The sequence below is a fragment of the Muscardinus avellanarius genome, assembly GCF_963383645.1.
Source record: "Muscardinus avellanarius genome assembly, chromosome: 18".
NCBI classification, from domain to species: Eukaryota; Metazoa; Chordata; class Mammalia; order Rodentia; family Gliridae; genus Muscardinus; species Muscardinus avellanarius.
The window spans coordinates 30745280-30763149 of NC_137804.1; the positions used below are offsets into that span (position 1 = coordinate 30745280).

General features: G+C 52.7%; 1 protein-coding gene across 1 annotated transcript in view; it reads right to left on the minus strand.

Moving 5' to 3' along the window:
• DNAH1 (dynein axonemal heavy chain 1) overlaps positions 1-17870 on the minus strand; it is a gene marked incomplete at both ends in the record, with an annotated part of 61535 nt that overhangs the window by 19579 nt on the left and 24086 nt on the right. The window contains 22 exons of the mRNA XM_080715270.1: positions 321-499; positions 2715-2753; positions 3486-3659; positions 3925-4082; positions 4975-5135; positions 5230-5370; positions 7631-7738; positions 7831-7989; positions 8235-8354; positions 8438-8632; positions 9338-9515; positions 11056-11210; positions 11410-11501; positions 12968-13154; positions 13248-13334; positions 14209-14358; positions 14871-14984; positions 15708-15813; positions 16083-16271; positions 16512-16625; positions 16816-16979; positions 17493-17633. Coding sequence (XP_080571396.1) covers positions 321-499; positions 2715-2753; positions 3486-3659; positions 3925-4082; positions 4975-5135; positions 5230-5370; positions 7631-7738; positions 7831-7989; positions 8235-8354; positions 8438-8632; positions 9338-9515; positions 11056-11210; positions 11410-11501; positions 12968-13154; positions 13248-13334; positions 14209-14358; positions 14871-14984; positions 15708-15813; positions 16083-16271; positions 16512-16625; positions 16816-16979; positions 17493-17633 — 3111 coding nt within the window. The remainder of the gene's footprint in view (positions 1-320; positions 500-2714; positions 2754-3485; positions 3660-3924; positions 4083-4974; positions 5136-5229; positions 5371-7630; positions 7739-7830; positions 7990-8234; positions 8355-8437; positions 8633-9337; positions 9516-11055; positions 11211-11409; positions 11502-12967; positions 13155-13247; positions 13335-14208; positions 14359-14870; positions 14985-15707; positions 15814-16082; positions 16272-16511; positions 16626-16815; positions 16980-17492; positions 17634-17870) is intronic.

Here is a 17870-nt window from a genome sequence, read left to right on the forward strand (position 1 = left end):
AGCTGGCCTCAAACCTGTGATCCTCTTGTCTGAGCCTCCCAAGTACTGGGATTATAGGTGGCACCACTCCACCTAGCTGGCTCCCTCTTTTGTATGGCCCTCATTGGGCCACCAATCCAGGCATGAGTTTGGCCCACAGATGGGCTGAGCTGCACAAAGGCCAGGCTCCTAGGAGTGTGGCACCTTCATGTCCCAGCCTCCTCGGGGACTGGGTAAATCAAGGCAGGGGAGTATTTGGTCAGTAAGGCCTAGGGTTGGAAGGGCTAGGAGGATGGCAAGGGCAACGTGGGCACTGGGGAGAGAGTCTGCCAGATCCTTACCTCGACCTTGGCTGGGTCGGCCATGAGCATGCCTTGGAAGACCTTGGAGAGGTCCCTTAGGTTGAAGGTATAGTGAGACTTGGCTGGAGTGGGCAGTAGCTGGGAGGTGATGGTCACATATACCATGATGGTGGCTTCCACCAGGGGCGTGGTGAGGTGGGCAATGTGGGGGGCCCCAGCTGTGGGGCAAGAGAGTGGCCTGGGTCACACAGCGGGAGCCCCCATGCAGCTCTGTGTACCCTAACCTCCCTGCCTTTGGCCTCTCCCTTTCCCAGATTCCCCTTCCCATCTTAGCCCCATCTCAGATGCCTCCTCCTCCTCTGCAAGAGTGAGGAATCTCCTGCTCTGTGCCCCCCACTCCCTGTACACCTCGTTACTGACATAGCCTGCTGTGCATTGTGGCACCAAGATGTATTCGTGGAATTGAGGGAGCTAATGGATCAGTGCTGGTTGAGGTCTTTACTGCCTTGCCCTATAAGCCTGTGCCAAGACCTGAGCATGCCAGCTCTAAGCCACACATGAGAAGGGGTCGTTTGCATTTAGGAGTACTTAACAGTAGGCATAGGGTGACTTGGAACTCAGTCCTTCAGAGCTGTTGCAAAGTCCTGCCTGCATTTCACCACTAATAGACATATTTGCTTGTTCTTTGAAAACTATCTAATTATTTGCTGGGAACCAAAATTCTGTCAGTGGAAAGTTGAGGTAGAAGAAGCCTTCAAAAGTAGAAGGAGGACAGCAGGGGCAGGAGAGGGGCGCATCCACATGCTGGGTGACCGAAATACATGCATTCTTTGCCCTCAACAAGTTGACACTCTTGTCAGGGAGAAGGACAAAGAGCACGTCCACAAGTAAAGGAGACAGTGACCATGTGACAAACCATGGAGAGACTTTCAGCAGGAGAGAGGTTTGAGGAGTGCCAGGGTTGAGTTTTAGGGACAATTACAGAAATTCTTAGGGAGGTCTCACTGAAGAGGACATTTATGCTGAGACCAAGTGAGATGCAAGCACACACCAAACTAGAGCAAAGGTGGTCAAGGTAGAGAAAAATCCGAGTAAAAGTAGAGGTTAAAAAAAAAAAGTCCAGGTAGAGGAGACAGAAGAGTAAAGTCTGAGAGGTGGGAGCATACCTAGTGTTAAGGACCAGCAAGAAGGGAGGTGATGAAGGGCAAATCAAGGCAGCTTTCCCTGCCACTGTTTGGACTTGGGATCTTGCTTGGATTAAATAGTTGAGCAGAGGAGGAAAGAGGTCTGATTTAATGGCTGCGAGTGGAGGATGGGGCAGAGGTAGGTGAAAGAAGACAGGGAAGGAGCTGTTGCAGTGGTCAGATGAGTGAGGACAGTGTGGCGAGCAGCAGCTGATGTGGAATGGGTTCTGCAAGGAGGGTCGACAAATATGACAGGTAAGCCGGGCGTGGTGGCGCACGCTTGTAATCCCCGCGCTTGGGAGGCAGAGACAGGAGGATCGCGCAGGTTCGAAGCCAGCCGCGCGCTGGCTTAGGAGACCCTGTTTCCAAAATTAAAATGTAAAAATAGGTCTGGGAGTGTAGCCCCGAGGTGGAAGGGCTTCCAGGAACTCCAGTACCACCAAAAAATATATATATATATATATGACAGGTAAGATAAGGTGTAAGAGGAAGAGAGGTGTCGGGGGCCATGATGCAGGTAAACAGGTGAGTATTGAGGCCCAAAGAGGGAGCCAATAGCCTTTTCCAGTTGAGAGGAGGGGAGGGAAGAGGCAGGCATGTGGCCAGGACAGAGCCTGAGTGGCCAGTTGACATTCAGTATGACTGACAGATCTGAATTGCGTGAGGGATGCCTGCTTACTGCGGCAAACCACTCCCAGCTCTCCTGCTTGAGCCTGCTCCTTGGAGAAAGCCAGCTCTCTTTTGAGCTGTGGCTCTTCACCTAGGGTGGGACTTTCATCTTGTATTTATTTTGCATCTACTCCCGTCAGATACTAACACAGACCTAGGACTGACTGGCTGTAGGAATGGGTGAACGAACCTATCAAGACAGTTGAGCTGGGTGTGGTGGTGCATGCTTATAATCCCCAGGCTTGGGAGGCAAAGACAGGAGGATCGTGCAGGTTTGAAGCCAGTCACGCTAGCTTAAGAGACCCTGTTTCCAAATGAAAAAATTCTAAAATGGGTCTGGGAGTGTAGCCTGGAGGTAAAAGAGTTTGCAAGAACACCAGTACCACCACCAAAAAAAAAAAAAAAAAAAAAAAGACAGTTGACGCTCAAACTAACCTGTGTCCTGGCCTATGTGAGTCTAAGGGTGCTTCACTGTGGCACCTGGTCCTGGCCTCAGCACCTAACCAGAGCCCTGGGCTCATCCTGGAAGTAGCTCCCCTTCCCATCCAGATCCCCGGCCCCTGCCCAGACCTGTACTTACGCACAGGCTCTCGGTAACTTTTTTCTCCAAGGAGTCCATCTAGAGGATTAAGGAAGAGACACAGGACTCAGTGTAAGATGGGCCTCTTGCGACTCACCTTGCCCATCTGGGAAGCTTCTAAAGCAGCCACTAAGCATCCCTGACCCCAAGATGGACATGCAAGAAAGTCCTGGCAGGACAGGCTGGGAAGGCAGGAGGGAAGCCAACTTGCATCACAGACCACCGCTGTAGTGTCAAGTGGAGTCAGTGTCCTGGTGTGAGGTAGAATTGTGTGGAAACAGTATCCTGGGATGGACTTTTCCCAAGCCCCAGAAGGATCAGGACCACTTTGTTCATTCTATCTTGGAGGCTTTTCCTGATTTACTAAAGTAACATCCTTCCACCTGATGGAAGGACAAACACTAACATATATGTATTTACATGGGTGCATGCATATATATATGTATGTATGTATGTATGTATGTATGTATGTATGTATATATTGCTATCTATCACATATTCAGGAATATCTATGTGCCAGGCTTCATGCCAGAGGTGCTACATGCCATATCTTGCATGCCTCATGACTTGAAAGTGATAGGTACTAATATTATCATCCATTTTAAAAATGAAGAAACTGAGACTTGTGAGCTTGCCCAAAGTAAGAGTAAGGGGTGAAGCTGGGTTGTGGTTCGTGGTTCAGCCAGTGGGTCCTTCTCAGTGGCGTCCAGAGGTCCTCAGTGTGGCTTCTGCCTTTGCCCATGGCCTCTTCTGTCCCTACCTGATACTCACCCATCCAAGAGCTCAAGATGGTGGAGAAGATGCATTTCTTGCTGACCTCATCCATCTCGGTGAAGGACAGGTAGTTGAAGTGACGTGTCAGCCTTGGGGTGATAGCATTCCTGCCTCCCCCCGGGGGGCCCATGGCACAGACAAAGTTGATGTCCACCAGGTTCTTGAAGGCTCCTGAGTAGGGGTGGGAAGTGAGAAAGGGCCCTGCCCAGAACTGCCTTATGATTTCTGTGGGCTTCCTTCCCCATGGGAAGAATATCTATTAAAAACTATAATTTACAACAGTATTGGTATAAAGGACAGATATGTTAACAGACAATAAGATTATTCTTTGACCTCAAAGTCCATTTTCTACAATTTCAAAAGAAATTAAATCATTTTTGTAAGCCCCTAAAAGTGTTGCAGGACCTGCACCCTGCTGGGCCAGGATGGCACGTACCAATGGTTTTGCGGTCATACCAGCCACCATGGTCCATCCACTGGCGCAACAGCTCGATGGGTGGCTGCGCGCCATATGTCTCCAGGGCTGGCATGTTCAGGTCATCGATGAAAAAGATGAAGTTGCGTCCCAGGGGTGGCCCAAACACACCCTTCCGCCTGTGAGAGGAACTTGTGAGTCTAGCACCCATGGGTACCATGTTCTCTGAGAACCCAGATGGCACCTCACTAAACTTCAGTCTTCTCCAAATTTCTAGACCTGTGTTTGTGTGTGTGTGTGTGTGGGGGGGTCCTGGAGATGGAACTCAGGGGTATTCTACCTTTGAGCTATAGCTCTAGCCCTGTTTTATTGTTTATTTGGAAACAAGTTCTCACTAAGTTGTGGACAGCCTCGCTAAGTTGCTGAGGCTGGCCGTGAACCTGTGATCCCTCTGTCTCAGCCTCCCAAGTACTGGGATTACAAATGTGTGCCACCATGCTGTCTAGATTTCTGTTTTGTTATGAATATCCTGGAATATCACAGACTGGCTGACTTGTCTAAGAGCTTTTTTTTTTTTTTTGGTTGCTATACTGGGGATTGAACCCAGGGACATTCTACCTCTTAACTATACCTCCAGTCCTATTTTGTATTCCTTATTTTGACACAGGGTCTCAGTAAATTTTGGAGGGCCTCACATTAGCTGAGGCTGGCTGTGAACCTGCAATCTTCCTGTTTTAGCCTCCCACGTACTGGGATTACAAACATGTGCCACCACACCCAGCTGTCTGAGCTATCTTAAGAGAGTCTTCCTCCCAGGCAAGTGGATAACAGGCATCCCCAAGATAGACCCACAGCCCTGTCTAGGTGCCCAACCCAGAACAAACACCCAGTGAAAAGCTCTGGAGGAATCTCAATGGGGGTAAGTCTCTAGGGCTCCTTGGGAGCTTCTGGTTTCCCCTAGGAGGGTTCTTGCAAACTCAGGCTCATTTTTTGGTGGGGGATGTAAGACCACAGCTGGTTCAGCCAGACTGGAGGACACTGGGGCTGAGGAAGGAATAAGAAGTTCCCTGCCTCTTGTCCAGCTTGCTGTCAATGAGGTCTTGGGTCTGGTTGGCTGAAGTACGGGCTGAGAAGGTGAGGAAGTGGCTGATGTACTCCAGCGGCAGGTTCTTGAGGAGCTTATCTGAGATGGTGAGTGTCTTCCCTGTGCCTGTTGGCCCAATGCACAGCACCTGGGAGAGCAGGGATTGGGCAGGCAGAGCACAGTGTGGGAGGCTAGCTGCTCCACAGTGTGAGCTGAGGCAGGACGCTGGGGAAGGTACTCACAGGCTTGTGGTTGGTGAGCAGCATGCCCAGCAGACAGGACATCTGCACAGTGTCCATGGTGGGCACAATGATGTTGCAGTAGTTGGTGTCAGGTATCATGGTGAATGGAGCTGAGGAGTCCATCCACTTCACCCAGGCAACCTGGAACCACATCTGGCTCAGGGTGGATCCCTCCCCACCCTACTCCAGGCTGTGGCTCTGCTGCAGAGTACAGCCACGGGGAAAGAAACCACTGCTGGGGCTTGGCATGAGGGGCCACTTCTGGCAGAAATAGCGATCTCCACGCTCTGATTCCAGAACAAACCACCAGGAATTAGGTTTGCAAAACACAGATGCACAGGTAGGGGCTCCCTGCATTTAGCTGTCTAGGTGGGGCTACCCCACACACAGTTGCCTCGGATGAGGGGCACCTAAAGACTGCCAACCTCTGTGTCTCTGAACGAAGGAGATGCTCTGGGAACTGGACAGCCTGGAAGGCAAAGGGGCTTGCCGTTTAGTTTCAGGCTAGTCAAGGAGTTGGGGCCAGAACCAAGGTCACTGGCATCAGTTGGATACAGAGAGGCTACCTGGCCTGGTCTCCCTGCCTTACCTGCCTACATGAATCTCTTCACCCATATCCCTGACTTAGCTTGCAGACCTTCCTTGAAGGGGTCTTACTGTGGTCTAACATGTCCCACTGGGTTTGGTTCTGACCTTTAGACCCAAATGTGCCCTGTAACCTGTAAGCCTCCAGAAGGACCTGCACAGTGACTGTCAGGTCCCTACAGACCCTCTCTGTCCTCTCGTCCATGACTGGGTTTCTCACCCTGGAGTAAGGGTGGGTTAATGGAGACCTCTCTGGCTGATAGTATGAGGGCACTGAAGCAGGCAAAGAGTTTACCCCTGGTCTTTTAGGAAGCTCAGTACTTGGGATAATTTTTTGTTTGTTTTTTGTTTTGTTTTGTGGTACTGGGGATTGAACTCAGGGGTGCACCACTGCTGAGATGCACTACCAGCCCCTTTTTAATTTGGAGACTGGGTCTCACTAAATTGCAGAGGCTGGCCTTGAACCTGAGATCCTTCTGCTTTAGCCTCCTCAGTTACTGAGATTACAGATGTGTACCACTGTGCCTGGAAAACGTGGCTTTTTTGTTTATAGTGGTACTGGGGATTGAGCTCTGGGCATTCTACCTCTGAGGTACACCCCAGCCCTATTTTATTTTTTATTTTGAAACAGCGTCTAAGTTTGCCAAATTGCTGGGGCTGGCCTTGAATCTGAAATCCTCATGTTTTAGTCTCCCAAGTACTAGGGTTACAGGCATGCACCACCCTGCCAGCTACAATGAGGCTTTTTTTTTTTCCTTTTCTTCGCTCTTGACCTCGTTGCTGTGTTTTCCTGACCCTATTTATTCATATACTTCAGTTTTGCTCCATTAATTTTGGGGAGCTGCCACAAATCTACACTGAATGTGATGATGAAACATATAATAAATCACTGAGAACTATTTTTGTGATATTGGGGTTTGAAACCAGGGGCATTCTACCGCTGAGCTAAAACTCTAGCCTTTTTTATTTTATTTTATTTTTTTTACATTTATTTTTATTGGTGCATTGTAATCATATATCACATTGGAATACAAGACTTGAGAGGATATACAAGCACACATCATCCAATTAGCCCTCATCCAGTCCCCATCCCAGTCCCTCCCCCTCCCTCGATCCCATGCTTGTTTGGTGATTAACTTTGATACATTTGTTTATGTACCTCCTGAGTTTTATTTTTACCCCAATAAGTTGTATGAATATAATGCACCAATAAAAAAAATTAAAAAAAATACAATGGGGCTTTTAGTAGAACTGGTGCAGCCATCCTCAGGCTCAGTATTGACACAGAGGTAGCACATATAGTTCAGAAGGGAGGCCCTCCAGTGTCTCCCAGCCACAGGTTCAAGTCCAGCTCTGCCACTGATTGGTTGGGTGTGACTGTTCTGAGTCTCTATTACCTTGTTTGGAAAATGGGTACAATAATAACTATCAGGCTGGGTGTGGTGGCGCACGCTTGTAATCCCCCTGCTTGGGAGGCAGAGACAGGAGGATCGCGCAGGTTTGAAGCCAGCCTCTCTGGCTTAAGAGACCCTGTTTCCAAACAAAATATAAAATAGGTCTGGGAGTGTAGCCCGGAGGTAGAAGGGTTTCCAGGAACCCCAGTACCACCAAAACAAAACAAACAAACAAACAAACAAACAAACAAACAAAAAACTATCAGGATCCTCATGTGAGGGTTCATGAAGTGAGGCAGAGTCTCTTGCCTGAGGCCTCCTGGCTGTCACTGTGACTTCCTCTCCGTGGCCATTACTCCTCCTGGAGGACAGCCACTGCCCAGTGCACCCCCCCCCCCAGCCCTGGGCAGGCCTGTGGCTACCTGCTTGCCCTCATCATCGTCCTCGTCCTCGTCCTCAGTGCTGCTGATGCCAGCGTCCTCCAGCCTATAATCGAACACCAGCCCCTCTGCGGGGAAGTGCAGGGCCAGCTTCCGGGAGCGGGAGGAAAAGCAGTCTGTGAGGCTCAGAGGTTCACCTGCTACTGGCCCCTGGAGGGACAGTGAGGGCTGCTGCCTCTCACCTTCTCCACTCTCATCTTGGTTCTCAGCCAGTGGCTGAAGCTGATGCGACCATTGCTGTCCCCAGTGGCACCCACACTCCAGACCAGGGAGAAGATGAACCAGGGCTCGATCACCTCTGGAATGCGACTCAGCTTTTCAGGGGGTATCTTTTTGAGGCCCTGGGGACAGGCAGAACAGCATCAGGCCAAACTGGGACAGGACTGGGAGGCCTGTGCAAGTGGGGTGGGGTCTCAGCTTTGTTTCCCCATGGCACATCGAATGGGGTGGTCCCAAGATCCATGCTGAGCCCATCTCACCCTCTTCCAGGAAGCTGTACTTGGGGCTCAGGGCCCTCAGGCAGCCCAGACAAGGAAAGTAGGGGATAGAAGGGGAGAGTCACTCAAACCCACTCTCGAGGCCATACCTCTCTAGGCAGAAAGGGCTTGAAGAAGCAGTCAAGCAGCTTGAGGAGGCTCATGGTCAGGTTGCTATTGGTTGAGGCAATCACCTCCTTCACCGAGGACCGAACAAAATTGATGGACTCCTGCACAAAGTGAGCTCAGGTCACTTGGTGGGCACAGTGCCCTGCTGCCCTCCCTGGCTGGGCATACCCATGGCCTTGCTTACCTCTAGAAAGCAGACAAATAGGGCCTTGAAGTGCTCCTCATAAGGCTTCAGCAGGGCAGGGATCTTCTTCAGCCAGCACTCAACAAAGGGCATAAGTCCCAGGATGCTGGGCTCCAGGTACACCATGCCACAGCGGGACACTGTGGCCGGTGAGGCCACTGCCAGGTCCTGTACCTCGAACATCATGGTCATTGCCTGGTGTCAAGATGAATGGTGTGTGTGTGCCAGCCACCAGGCCCCAGAGCCAGAGGAGGGTTTGCGGGGCCAGGGGGAGGGGTTGTGGGAATCCCTGGGCTCTTGGCCCATAATGTGGCCCTCCCTGGATCCCCAAGGAGGAGCTAAAGTTGAGAGATTTCTGGGATTCTCTTCCTAGTCCAGAGTCCCCGGAGGCTGGGAAATCTAATGAGAATGGGTGGATTGCTGCAGAACCTCCTGCCATGTGTGCAGACAGCATCACACGGACAGCCAGGTGTCCTCAGAACAACTCAAGGGCTCAGCTCAGCAGACACCTTGTGAAAGTCTCCTTTTTCTTGAGAATTGCTCCTCACATACCAAGAAGGTACCTGTGGCCAGGTCTGTGCCATCTGTGCCCCACGCCCTGGGCACGCACATTGCCAGGACTACATGGGCCAACATGGCTGCAAGTGGGGCTGGGAGGCATAGGGCCAAGTCCACAGGGAGTGGTGGGGTAGTCACCCTGACCCTGGGCATGGAGCAGCACAGGAAGTGGCTCTGCTGAGCAGGTGCACGGGAGGCAGCTGGGGTGAGAAAATTCAGAGTTTGGGTGGGTTATGGTGATGGCCCACAATACAGCGTGGCCCTGAGGGCAGGGGTGGTGGGGAGCAAAGCTTGGTCCACCCAACTGTGGGTAACAGTGGGAGGGCAGCCGGGTGTGCGCACCTCTGTGAGCTTGATAATCTCCCCGGAGCTGAGGCACAGCTTCTTGTTGTCATCCAGCACTGTGTTCATGTTCTCGATCCACACAGCATCCACTGGCCCGTCGAACATGTACCACTTCTTGTTGGTGTCAGAGGTGATCGCCCCCGCCCGGATGAGGGAGGAGAAAATCCCATCTGTCCTATGGTCACCAGAGAGGAAGGACTGTAGGTACCAGGGAGGCTGGGTGGCAGGCATAACTGGTTCCTAGGGATACCTGGATGCCTGAATGGCACCATCTGAATTTTTTCTCCTTTAGTAAAAATAGAACTTTTTGGTATTCACATGCTAGAATGAAAATATGCTTATATTCCCTTCCCACTGAATCTTCATAGAAGTCACGTTAAAAGAAGATAAACTATGGTATCTCAAAAGGAAAAAGGGAATGGGGAGGAGGCTGCAGCAGCGATGGAGATGCACATAGTCCTAGAAGGCAGAAAGAGCTAGAGAAGATCCAGCTCCTGCCAGAGCCCAGGAAGGCTCAGACCTTGGGTGACTTCGGCTCCACATGCCAGGGAAGGAATATCTAGGGCTGACGAAGATTCTCTGCTTGGCCAAATTTTAGTCAGGTTTCCTGAAGCTTCTCCTTGGCCTATCTGGGCACTTCCTTATGAAATCTAGTTTTAGCAAGGAATCCCGATAAGTCAGGTTAGTCAGAACCTCTCAGCCTGAATACCTGGTCACTCTGGATACTTGATCCGCCTGGATATTTGATCAGGTCCCTCAGCCTCCATCTGCCCTAGGTGATGTCTGATTGCATGGCCTGTCTTCAGGTTTAGCCTTAATACCTTTTATCCCTGTCAGTAATTTTCCATCCACTGACCTCCACCTTGCTCCTTGGCTATAAATTTTCACATGCCTCTATCATATTCAGAGTTGAGCCTAATCTCTCTCCCCTCTTGTAAGGCCTATTGCAGTGGTCCTTACACTGTGGTATGTTCTGAATAAAGTCTTCCTTACCACGCTTTGAAAGGTGTCAGTGAATTATTGTTTCTTTAATGGGATGTTTTTCTGGTCTGACCCATAGACCACACCTGGCCCCCAATAAGAATCTGTAGTAGGTGTGAGCAATACTTATATCCGTCACTAGAAATGGGGAAGCAGTACAGGTCCACACTGGGAAAGCCGGCTGTCTCTCCCTGGTGCCACCCCTACCCTAGGACATAGAACATTAGAGCCAAGCAAACATCTCAGCAAGAGATGGGAGGCTCTTCTTTGGAGAAACAGAATGGTTCCAGAGAAAAGACCCTGAGATGCTGGCCCTCAAGGGGTTTTTATCCAGTTGTTCTTCCCCCAGCTCAGTGCACTTCCCCTAAAATGCATGGCCTCGTCTGGTAACAGAGGCTCTGAGATGAACCACCAGTCTCTCTTGGGACAAGGACTATGGCCACTTATTGAGCTTTTATATGAACCGGCTACTGTCCCAGGTGCCCTCCATGTAATGATATAATTCTCACCTTACCACAGTTACAGTGCCTCTACTGTCCCCACTGTGCAGATGAAGGGAACATGGGGGGTATTTGAGGAAAGTCATATAGGGAGGTAGTGGAATGGGGGGTAGATTCCCAGGCTTTGGGCTGCAGAGCCTGAACTCCCAACCTGCCACTGGGCTAAGGGATAGAGAAGAGAGCCTGCTGCCCACACCTGGCCCTCAGAGGCTTGGGAGCAGAGTGGCCACTCACCACTCATGAGTGAGCAGGTCAAACTCCCCGTACAGCTGGCCCATTGTGATGGACTTGGGGTTGAGCACATAGTAGTTGACGGCCTCGTACACGCCGCCGCTGATGGATGGCTGCCCTTTCAATGACGTCATGGCAGCTGCCAGGACTCTGTAACACTGGGGAGATGGCCACCTCAGAGTGAGCCTCCTTTCTTCCCAGAGAACAGGACTGGAGGGGACTGGGGACCACAGGAAGTAGGAAAGGGAATTCTAGAGGCTAAAGGGTTACAAATAGAGGCCAGCGCCCCTGATGATGCCTCCCCTCCCCACAGGCCCACTGTCCAGGTGTTTGTCTGCCCCGTTCAGCTCCACTTACATTACTCTTGCCAGAGCCCGTGGGCCCAACAAGCATGAGGCCGTGCCGCACCACTGTGGTTTCATAAAGCTGGATGCACTTGGTGAGGAAGCCTGGGGAAAACGGTAGGGGAACCCAAGGGTTAGAGCATGGGCCTAAGTTCTGGCTCTGCCACTAGTTTGTGTGACCTTTGGTAGGCTACTTAATTCCACTCATTTGTAAAATGAAGATGGCCTGCAGGGTGTGGTGGCACACATTTGTAATCCCAGTATTTGGGAAGTTGACAGGAGGATCGCACAGGTTTGAAGCCAGCCTCGGCTACTACGTGAGGCTCTCAGCAACTTAGTGAGACCCTGTATCCAAATAAAACATAAAATAGGTCTGGAAGTATAGCCCGAAGGTAGAAAGGCCCTGGGTTCCAACCTCAGTAACACACACACACACACACACACACACACACACACACACACACACGGAGAAGATGACAGCAGCACCTCCTCCATAGGCGGGGAGGTGAGGCCTAAGCGCAGAGCCTAGGACAGAGCAGGAACTCTCTAGATGCCAGCCAGCATCTCCACTGCGACTCTCATTCCCTAACATCCTTTGTTGGGGTGGTCAGTGTCATAGAGCTGCTCAGAGTCAGTTGTTACAGGTCCCACCATCAACTTCTGCCCTAATACTACTGCCTTGCCTGCTGAGAATAGCATTCAAAATGTTGGCCAATATGAAATAAAATTCGAGGGACAAAATCATATGTCAGTGAGGAGCTATGGCAGAGGGCTTGCCCATGTGGCTGGGGAATAAGCACATCACTAAAGCTCAGGCAGGCAGTTAGTGGTGGCACTGGCACTGCAGGCCTGGGGTCCCTACCAAAGGGAGAGGGTGCAACTAGCCTAGGACGGCAAAGCTGACCTAAGGTAAGGAGGGGGAGAAGAGTCTGAGGCTTTACTCGACAAGTCTTCTGGGGCCTGAACATAGGAGATGGCCAGAGAAAGAAGTGTTAAACCCACACATGGAATGGAAGAGCAATGGAGGGTGTACCAAGGAGAGCCTTTCAGGGCTGAGCACAAGCTCATCAAATGTTTGGGTTCAGTGTGGCCATACATGGCTTCTTGGAGGAGTACAAGCTGGGAAGGACTGGGAGGAGAAACGGGAAAAACTGTGCCAGGGACACAGGGAAGAAAGCTCAAGCTGTGTGGGCATGCAGTGGCTGGGCTGAGATCCTCCCCAGGCAGAGCAGATGGGGGAGAGGAGAGCTTCTGTCAGTGAGAAGCCAGTGCCTGAGGAAGCAAGGCCTGAGAGGCCCCTTGCAAGGGCAGGGGCCTAAATCATGAGGTCGCGGAAAGGGGACAGAACTGCTTCTTATCACCTAGGAGGTCCTAGTAGAGACAGGCCCAGGGACCTGTTTTGTCCCTGGACTGCTCAGTTGAGAGCCCCAGCCCATGCACAGTTGACCAGGTGTGAAGGACCTTGGGGTCTGGACTGCCCTGTTTCTGTCTCCTGTTCTGGTTCCAAGGTAGCTGAAACCAGACCTTCCTGACACCCATGGGGCTGCAGAAAGACAGGGGCAGCAGCTCACCCTCCACATCCTTGAGGTTGCTCTTCTCACAGGCCTTCCGGATGGCTTTGTCTAGGATGCCATAGTCAGTCTCTTCCTCCCTGATGGTGGGGAACAGGTCGGACACAATCCCTGAGAAGAGCTTGAGGTCCTCCTGCAGGAACTTGGGCACATTCACATCCCGGATGGCCCGGAGGCAGATCAGCTCCTGCAGCAGGTACCCACACAGGCTTCAGGGTCAGGCACTGCCTGGAGCCCTCCTAGAGCCCTCTCCCTAGAATCTCTGGTGCATGGAGCTCACCTCATTCATGTTGGGGTTTTCTCGCTTGAGGTTCCCAGCAGCTGAGATCACAGTCTTCACAGCTCTCATTCCAAAGTCGTAGTGATCCTGTCAACACCAGACAGGAGGAGATGTGCATGAGTGGCAGGAGCAGTCTGCCCCCCTGATATCTGGCCATGCCTCTCGCCCAGCTGTCAGTTCCTCCGCAGGCCCGCGGCAACCACCCACCCACATGCCCCAGACTGGGCCTTGTGCCCCTCATCTGGGATCCTCTGGCATCTCTATTTCACCACCCCCATGGTGCTCTCACTTAACTATTCTGCATCCCCTGCTCCACACGGCCCAGGTCACTGCTAAATCTCTGCAGTCCCAGCACAGTGCCCAGGGCAGGGAGGCATGCATGTTGTGTTGAAATTGTGAATAAAGGAGTTGCATCTGGTCAACAAACAGGTTGGCCTTGCTGGCTTTGGAGTTTCTGCCTAACATTCTCCTCTGCATCTCTCTAGACTCAGCCTCTGGGCCACACCACCATGGCTTTCCCTGCCAGTTGTTTCTCCCATTTATATAGTAGATATGTTTGAAATAGTTAATTCTGCCTCCACAGTGACCCTGAGAACTGACCCACAAACCAGTACATGCCTCAGAAATCTTGGCCTTGGAGCTACATGAAGAGCCCAGGCCTGACTTTTGGTCATCACCACTTGGGATGGGCTGGGTTCATTTCCAGAGCCATGTGGGACCGTGGCTTCAATAGGGGCAGGGGCACTTTTCAAGTGGCATTCTGCCCCTGAGCTTTAGCCCCAGCCCCTTTTGCTTTTCACTCTGAGACAGAGTCTCCTTAAATTGCCCTGGCTTAGCCTCCCAAGCCCCTGGGATTGCAGGTGTACACGACCATGCCTGGTTCAGAAAGTGAATCAGAGCAGCTCTGGAGGCTGGGGGCAGATGGCGGCCCTGAGACCTTGGAAACTGGCTGAGGCCTCACCTGGGAGCTGAGCTGCTCTGAGGACAGCTTGAAGGTGGTGGTGATCTTCTTAGCCAGTACACTGGCCTCATTGAAGCCAAAGGAATAGAGGGAGATCTCAGCGATCATGGCATAATCTGGGACCATCATGGCGACCGGCCGGAAGAGTGCCTGGGCACAGGACACACGTGAACAGAAGGCAGGCCTCGCCACGCCACACTCTGCATTATCTGGTCCTCAGAAGGCAGCTCCGCCCGCCCTCCTCTTAGCTCATGCTGGGATTACTCTCTGCACCACGCCTGCTGCGGCTGAGGCTTCCACTGCCCCATGGCTGGGTAGCCCTGGCAGTTAGAATCAGGTCCTTGCGGGGCTCTGAACCCACCCCCGCACAGCTCCCAGGAAACAGCCCCTCTTGGCTCCTGGCTTCCCATTTCTCCTGCAGGCCCAGCCCAGCAGCCCTATCAGATGGCACTCACACTGCAGGCAGCCCTGATTTCTCCTGTGCCCTGGGGCCTCCCCTCTGTGTTTGGGGGTGGGTCTCAGGATCCTCAGGCAAAAGTGTTGCCACAGGAATCACAGTTTCTGATGTCTGAGCAGCTGTGTGTGCCCAAATAAGAGAGTTGACATCTGGAGCCCAGATCAGAGCTTTGGTGCTTCTTGAGCTACCCTGGGTCCAAACTTGCCTTCAGATTGTCAGGCAGCTCAGTGCGGCCAGCGTATCCTGGGTTCATGGTGATAAATACTGCACAGGATGGTACAAGTGGAATCTCGACACCCTCAAATACAAAGCGTTCTACCTGCAGTAGGTGGAGCAGGGGTGAAGGGGCTGGCTATCCTGGGGTAGAGGTTGCCCAGCCCCTTTCCCTTCTCTAGATGCCCCTTATCCACTGTTGATAGCCCTGTGCTGGAAGCAGCTGGTCAGCCAGGACTGGACCCCTAATTATGGGCTGGACCCTCTCTCAGGATCTGGCCTAAGACCTTAGCTCTCAGTGACCACCCATGGCCTTCCAGGTCCTGGCTCTAGTCCCTTTGGAGTCTCCACACATCTTTGGACTATTAGGCTCCCCACTGCCTCCATCTCTAATTCTGGACACTGACTCCCCAAACAGTCAAACTGAGCCCTGACTAGAACCCAGGCCTCTCCTTTGTGGTAGAGGTGGGTAACTGCCAACCTCTCAGCTCCTTTCTCCCGGTCAAGATACCTGGCTACCAAGGCTAGAGAGAGGACCAATATCTGTGGCTTTCTATTAGGGCCAAGACGCAGGCAGGGACCCATGCTTGGCCTCGGACTTGTTCACAGACTGGGATGAAAAATGTAGGGCTTCCTGGTTGGCTACAAACCCCTCTAGGCACAACTCTGCAAGGGTGGCAGTGGTGACGGTGCCATGCCCCTGTGAGGCCCCAGGCAGCCCCAGGCCAGGATTTTCACCCTGTAGAGTGGAAGGCACAGGCTGCAGGGTGTGGCAGGGCCAGTGGGGGGTGAGGAGCTGGCACAAGAGGGCGGGGTGCCCGAGGCTCACCCGCTGCTGCTGCGCCTTCTGGATGGTGGTGATCTGCTGTGCCACCACAGACAGCACCTCGATGTCGATGCGATTGAACTCGTCAAAGCAGGCCCAGGCCCCAGCACTAGGTGGGTGTGCAGGGGGATGTGCATTCAGAGCCCACCTGGCACCTCCCTCCAAGCCTCCTCTGACTCCCAGGGAGGAAGGTCTCAGTGGCAATGGCCATCAGCTCAGCAGCAATCCCGCTGCCTACCCCCACCCTGCTTCCACCCCCACCCCAGGACTCAACTCACTGACTCCTCCACCATCCCATGACGCTCCTCCTGAGCAGCGTCCTCCCCCAGCCTCTCCCAGGAAGAGCTCGGCCTGTGCCGCCCTCATTCCCGGCCTCACCTGGCTAGGCCCTTGAAGAACTTGCCCATGGCCATGAAGTCCAGCTGGTCAGAGCAGTTGAACACAACTGTCTGTATGGCCAAGGCCTTGCCCAGGTCTTTGGTAGTCTCTGTTTTCCCTGTGCCAGCTGGACCAGCTGGGGCACCCCCAAACTTGAGGTGCAGGGCTCCAGTCAGAGTCAGATAGCACCTGTGGGAGCAAGAGGAGGAAGACATGGGTGGATGGGTGGCTTGGGCTCCCTCCTCCCATCAGAGCCTAGGTGTGCCCAGCCCAGGTGTTGGGGTCAGGACTGCAGCTCATGGCTCCCTGCCCAGTGCTTTTCCTGCCCAACTTCGTGGCCCTGAAGACCCTTGGGATCACTAGTCAGGCTGACATGTGGCAGATTTCATTTCCTTTATTCAAAATCCACCTGGGGAGGGGGACTCTCACCTGTCAGTGAGGGGTGTGATCACCAGCCTCCCACTGTTGCCTAGGTACTCATAGCCATAAATAAACTCGGCGTTCACAGCACGGATATACAGGTCATTGTTTGTCCAGTAGTACCTGGTGGTACAGAGAACAGGTACCTGGTCATAGGTCTGTGTCCACTGGGTATCATCGAGGACAAGGTGTCCTTTTGGGGCCCTGCCCACCTTGTCTCATAGCAGGGACTAGCCTCTTGTTAAGACTGTCTACCCTCCCCTGGCCCCATCCTGGAAGTCACTCTAGCCCTGGGGTGGCCCCATGCCCTGACCTGAGCTGTGATATCCACTCGAAGTCATTCACGCTGACCACATCCTCATGGATCAGCCTGTTTACCACATCCTTGGCATGGACCTCGATGACGATTAGGGCCGACAGAACCGCCCGCTGCATGCGGGACAGCTTCCCTCGTACCAGGGCTACCAGGTCACTGAGCTACAGGAATGGGGAGCATTGCCTCTCAGTGATCGGGGCCTGTGGGTGGCTCCTTCTCTCTACCACAAACAGCCCCTCTCTCCTGGGGCCTTCTGATGGCCTAGGGTGGGATGGGAGCAGGGACTGAGCAAGGGAGGGAAGTAAATAAAACAGGTATGGCATGGCCTCCCTGTAAGTGTGCTTTTAGTGCTGGTGCTGGAGCCTAGTGAGGAGCTGGGGTATGGAGTGTGGTGAGGAGTGAGAGTGCAGAGCCACAGCTCATGGGACGGTGCAGGAGGGACCTAAGCCTGTGGCTCCCTCGCTGACCACTGGGAGAGGGGCACCTGCCTGGCCTCAGAGCCCTCTGCAGGCCCCTAGTTCTTCCTACTGGTGGCCGTTGGCAGACACTCATTTCAGGGATGTCTGATCTTCTGTTCTTTGGATCCAATCTCAGGCTCAATGCAGAAAAAATTTCCTGGGGGAAGGCACTCCTGGGGTGTCAAGGGTAGAGGAGCAATAATCTCCTAGTCTCACCTGCTGGGAGAGCTGGGGGAATAGCTTGTGGCTGAGATTGCCAGTCTCCAGAGCGTCCGCCACCTCCATGGTCCAGTAGGTCTGGCAGCCAGCAATGGTCACCTGGCCAGGCCAGTTCAAAACCCACTGGGTCCTGGGCATCTGGGAAGACAACATGGGCTAGCTGATTTGGGCAGCTGCCAGGCCTGAACCTGCCCTTCTTCTCCCTTTGAGCATTGTCTATGCTTTGGTTATTCAAACTCTGGGCTAGAATTATTAATTCTACCAGCCCCTTGAAAGGAGAGAAGCCAGCCGGGCATGATGGTGCATGCTCACGCTTGTAATCCCAGCATTTGGGAGGCTGAGACCAGAGGTTCATGGTTTGCAGACAGCTTCAGC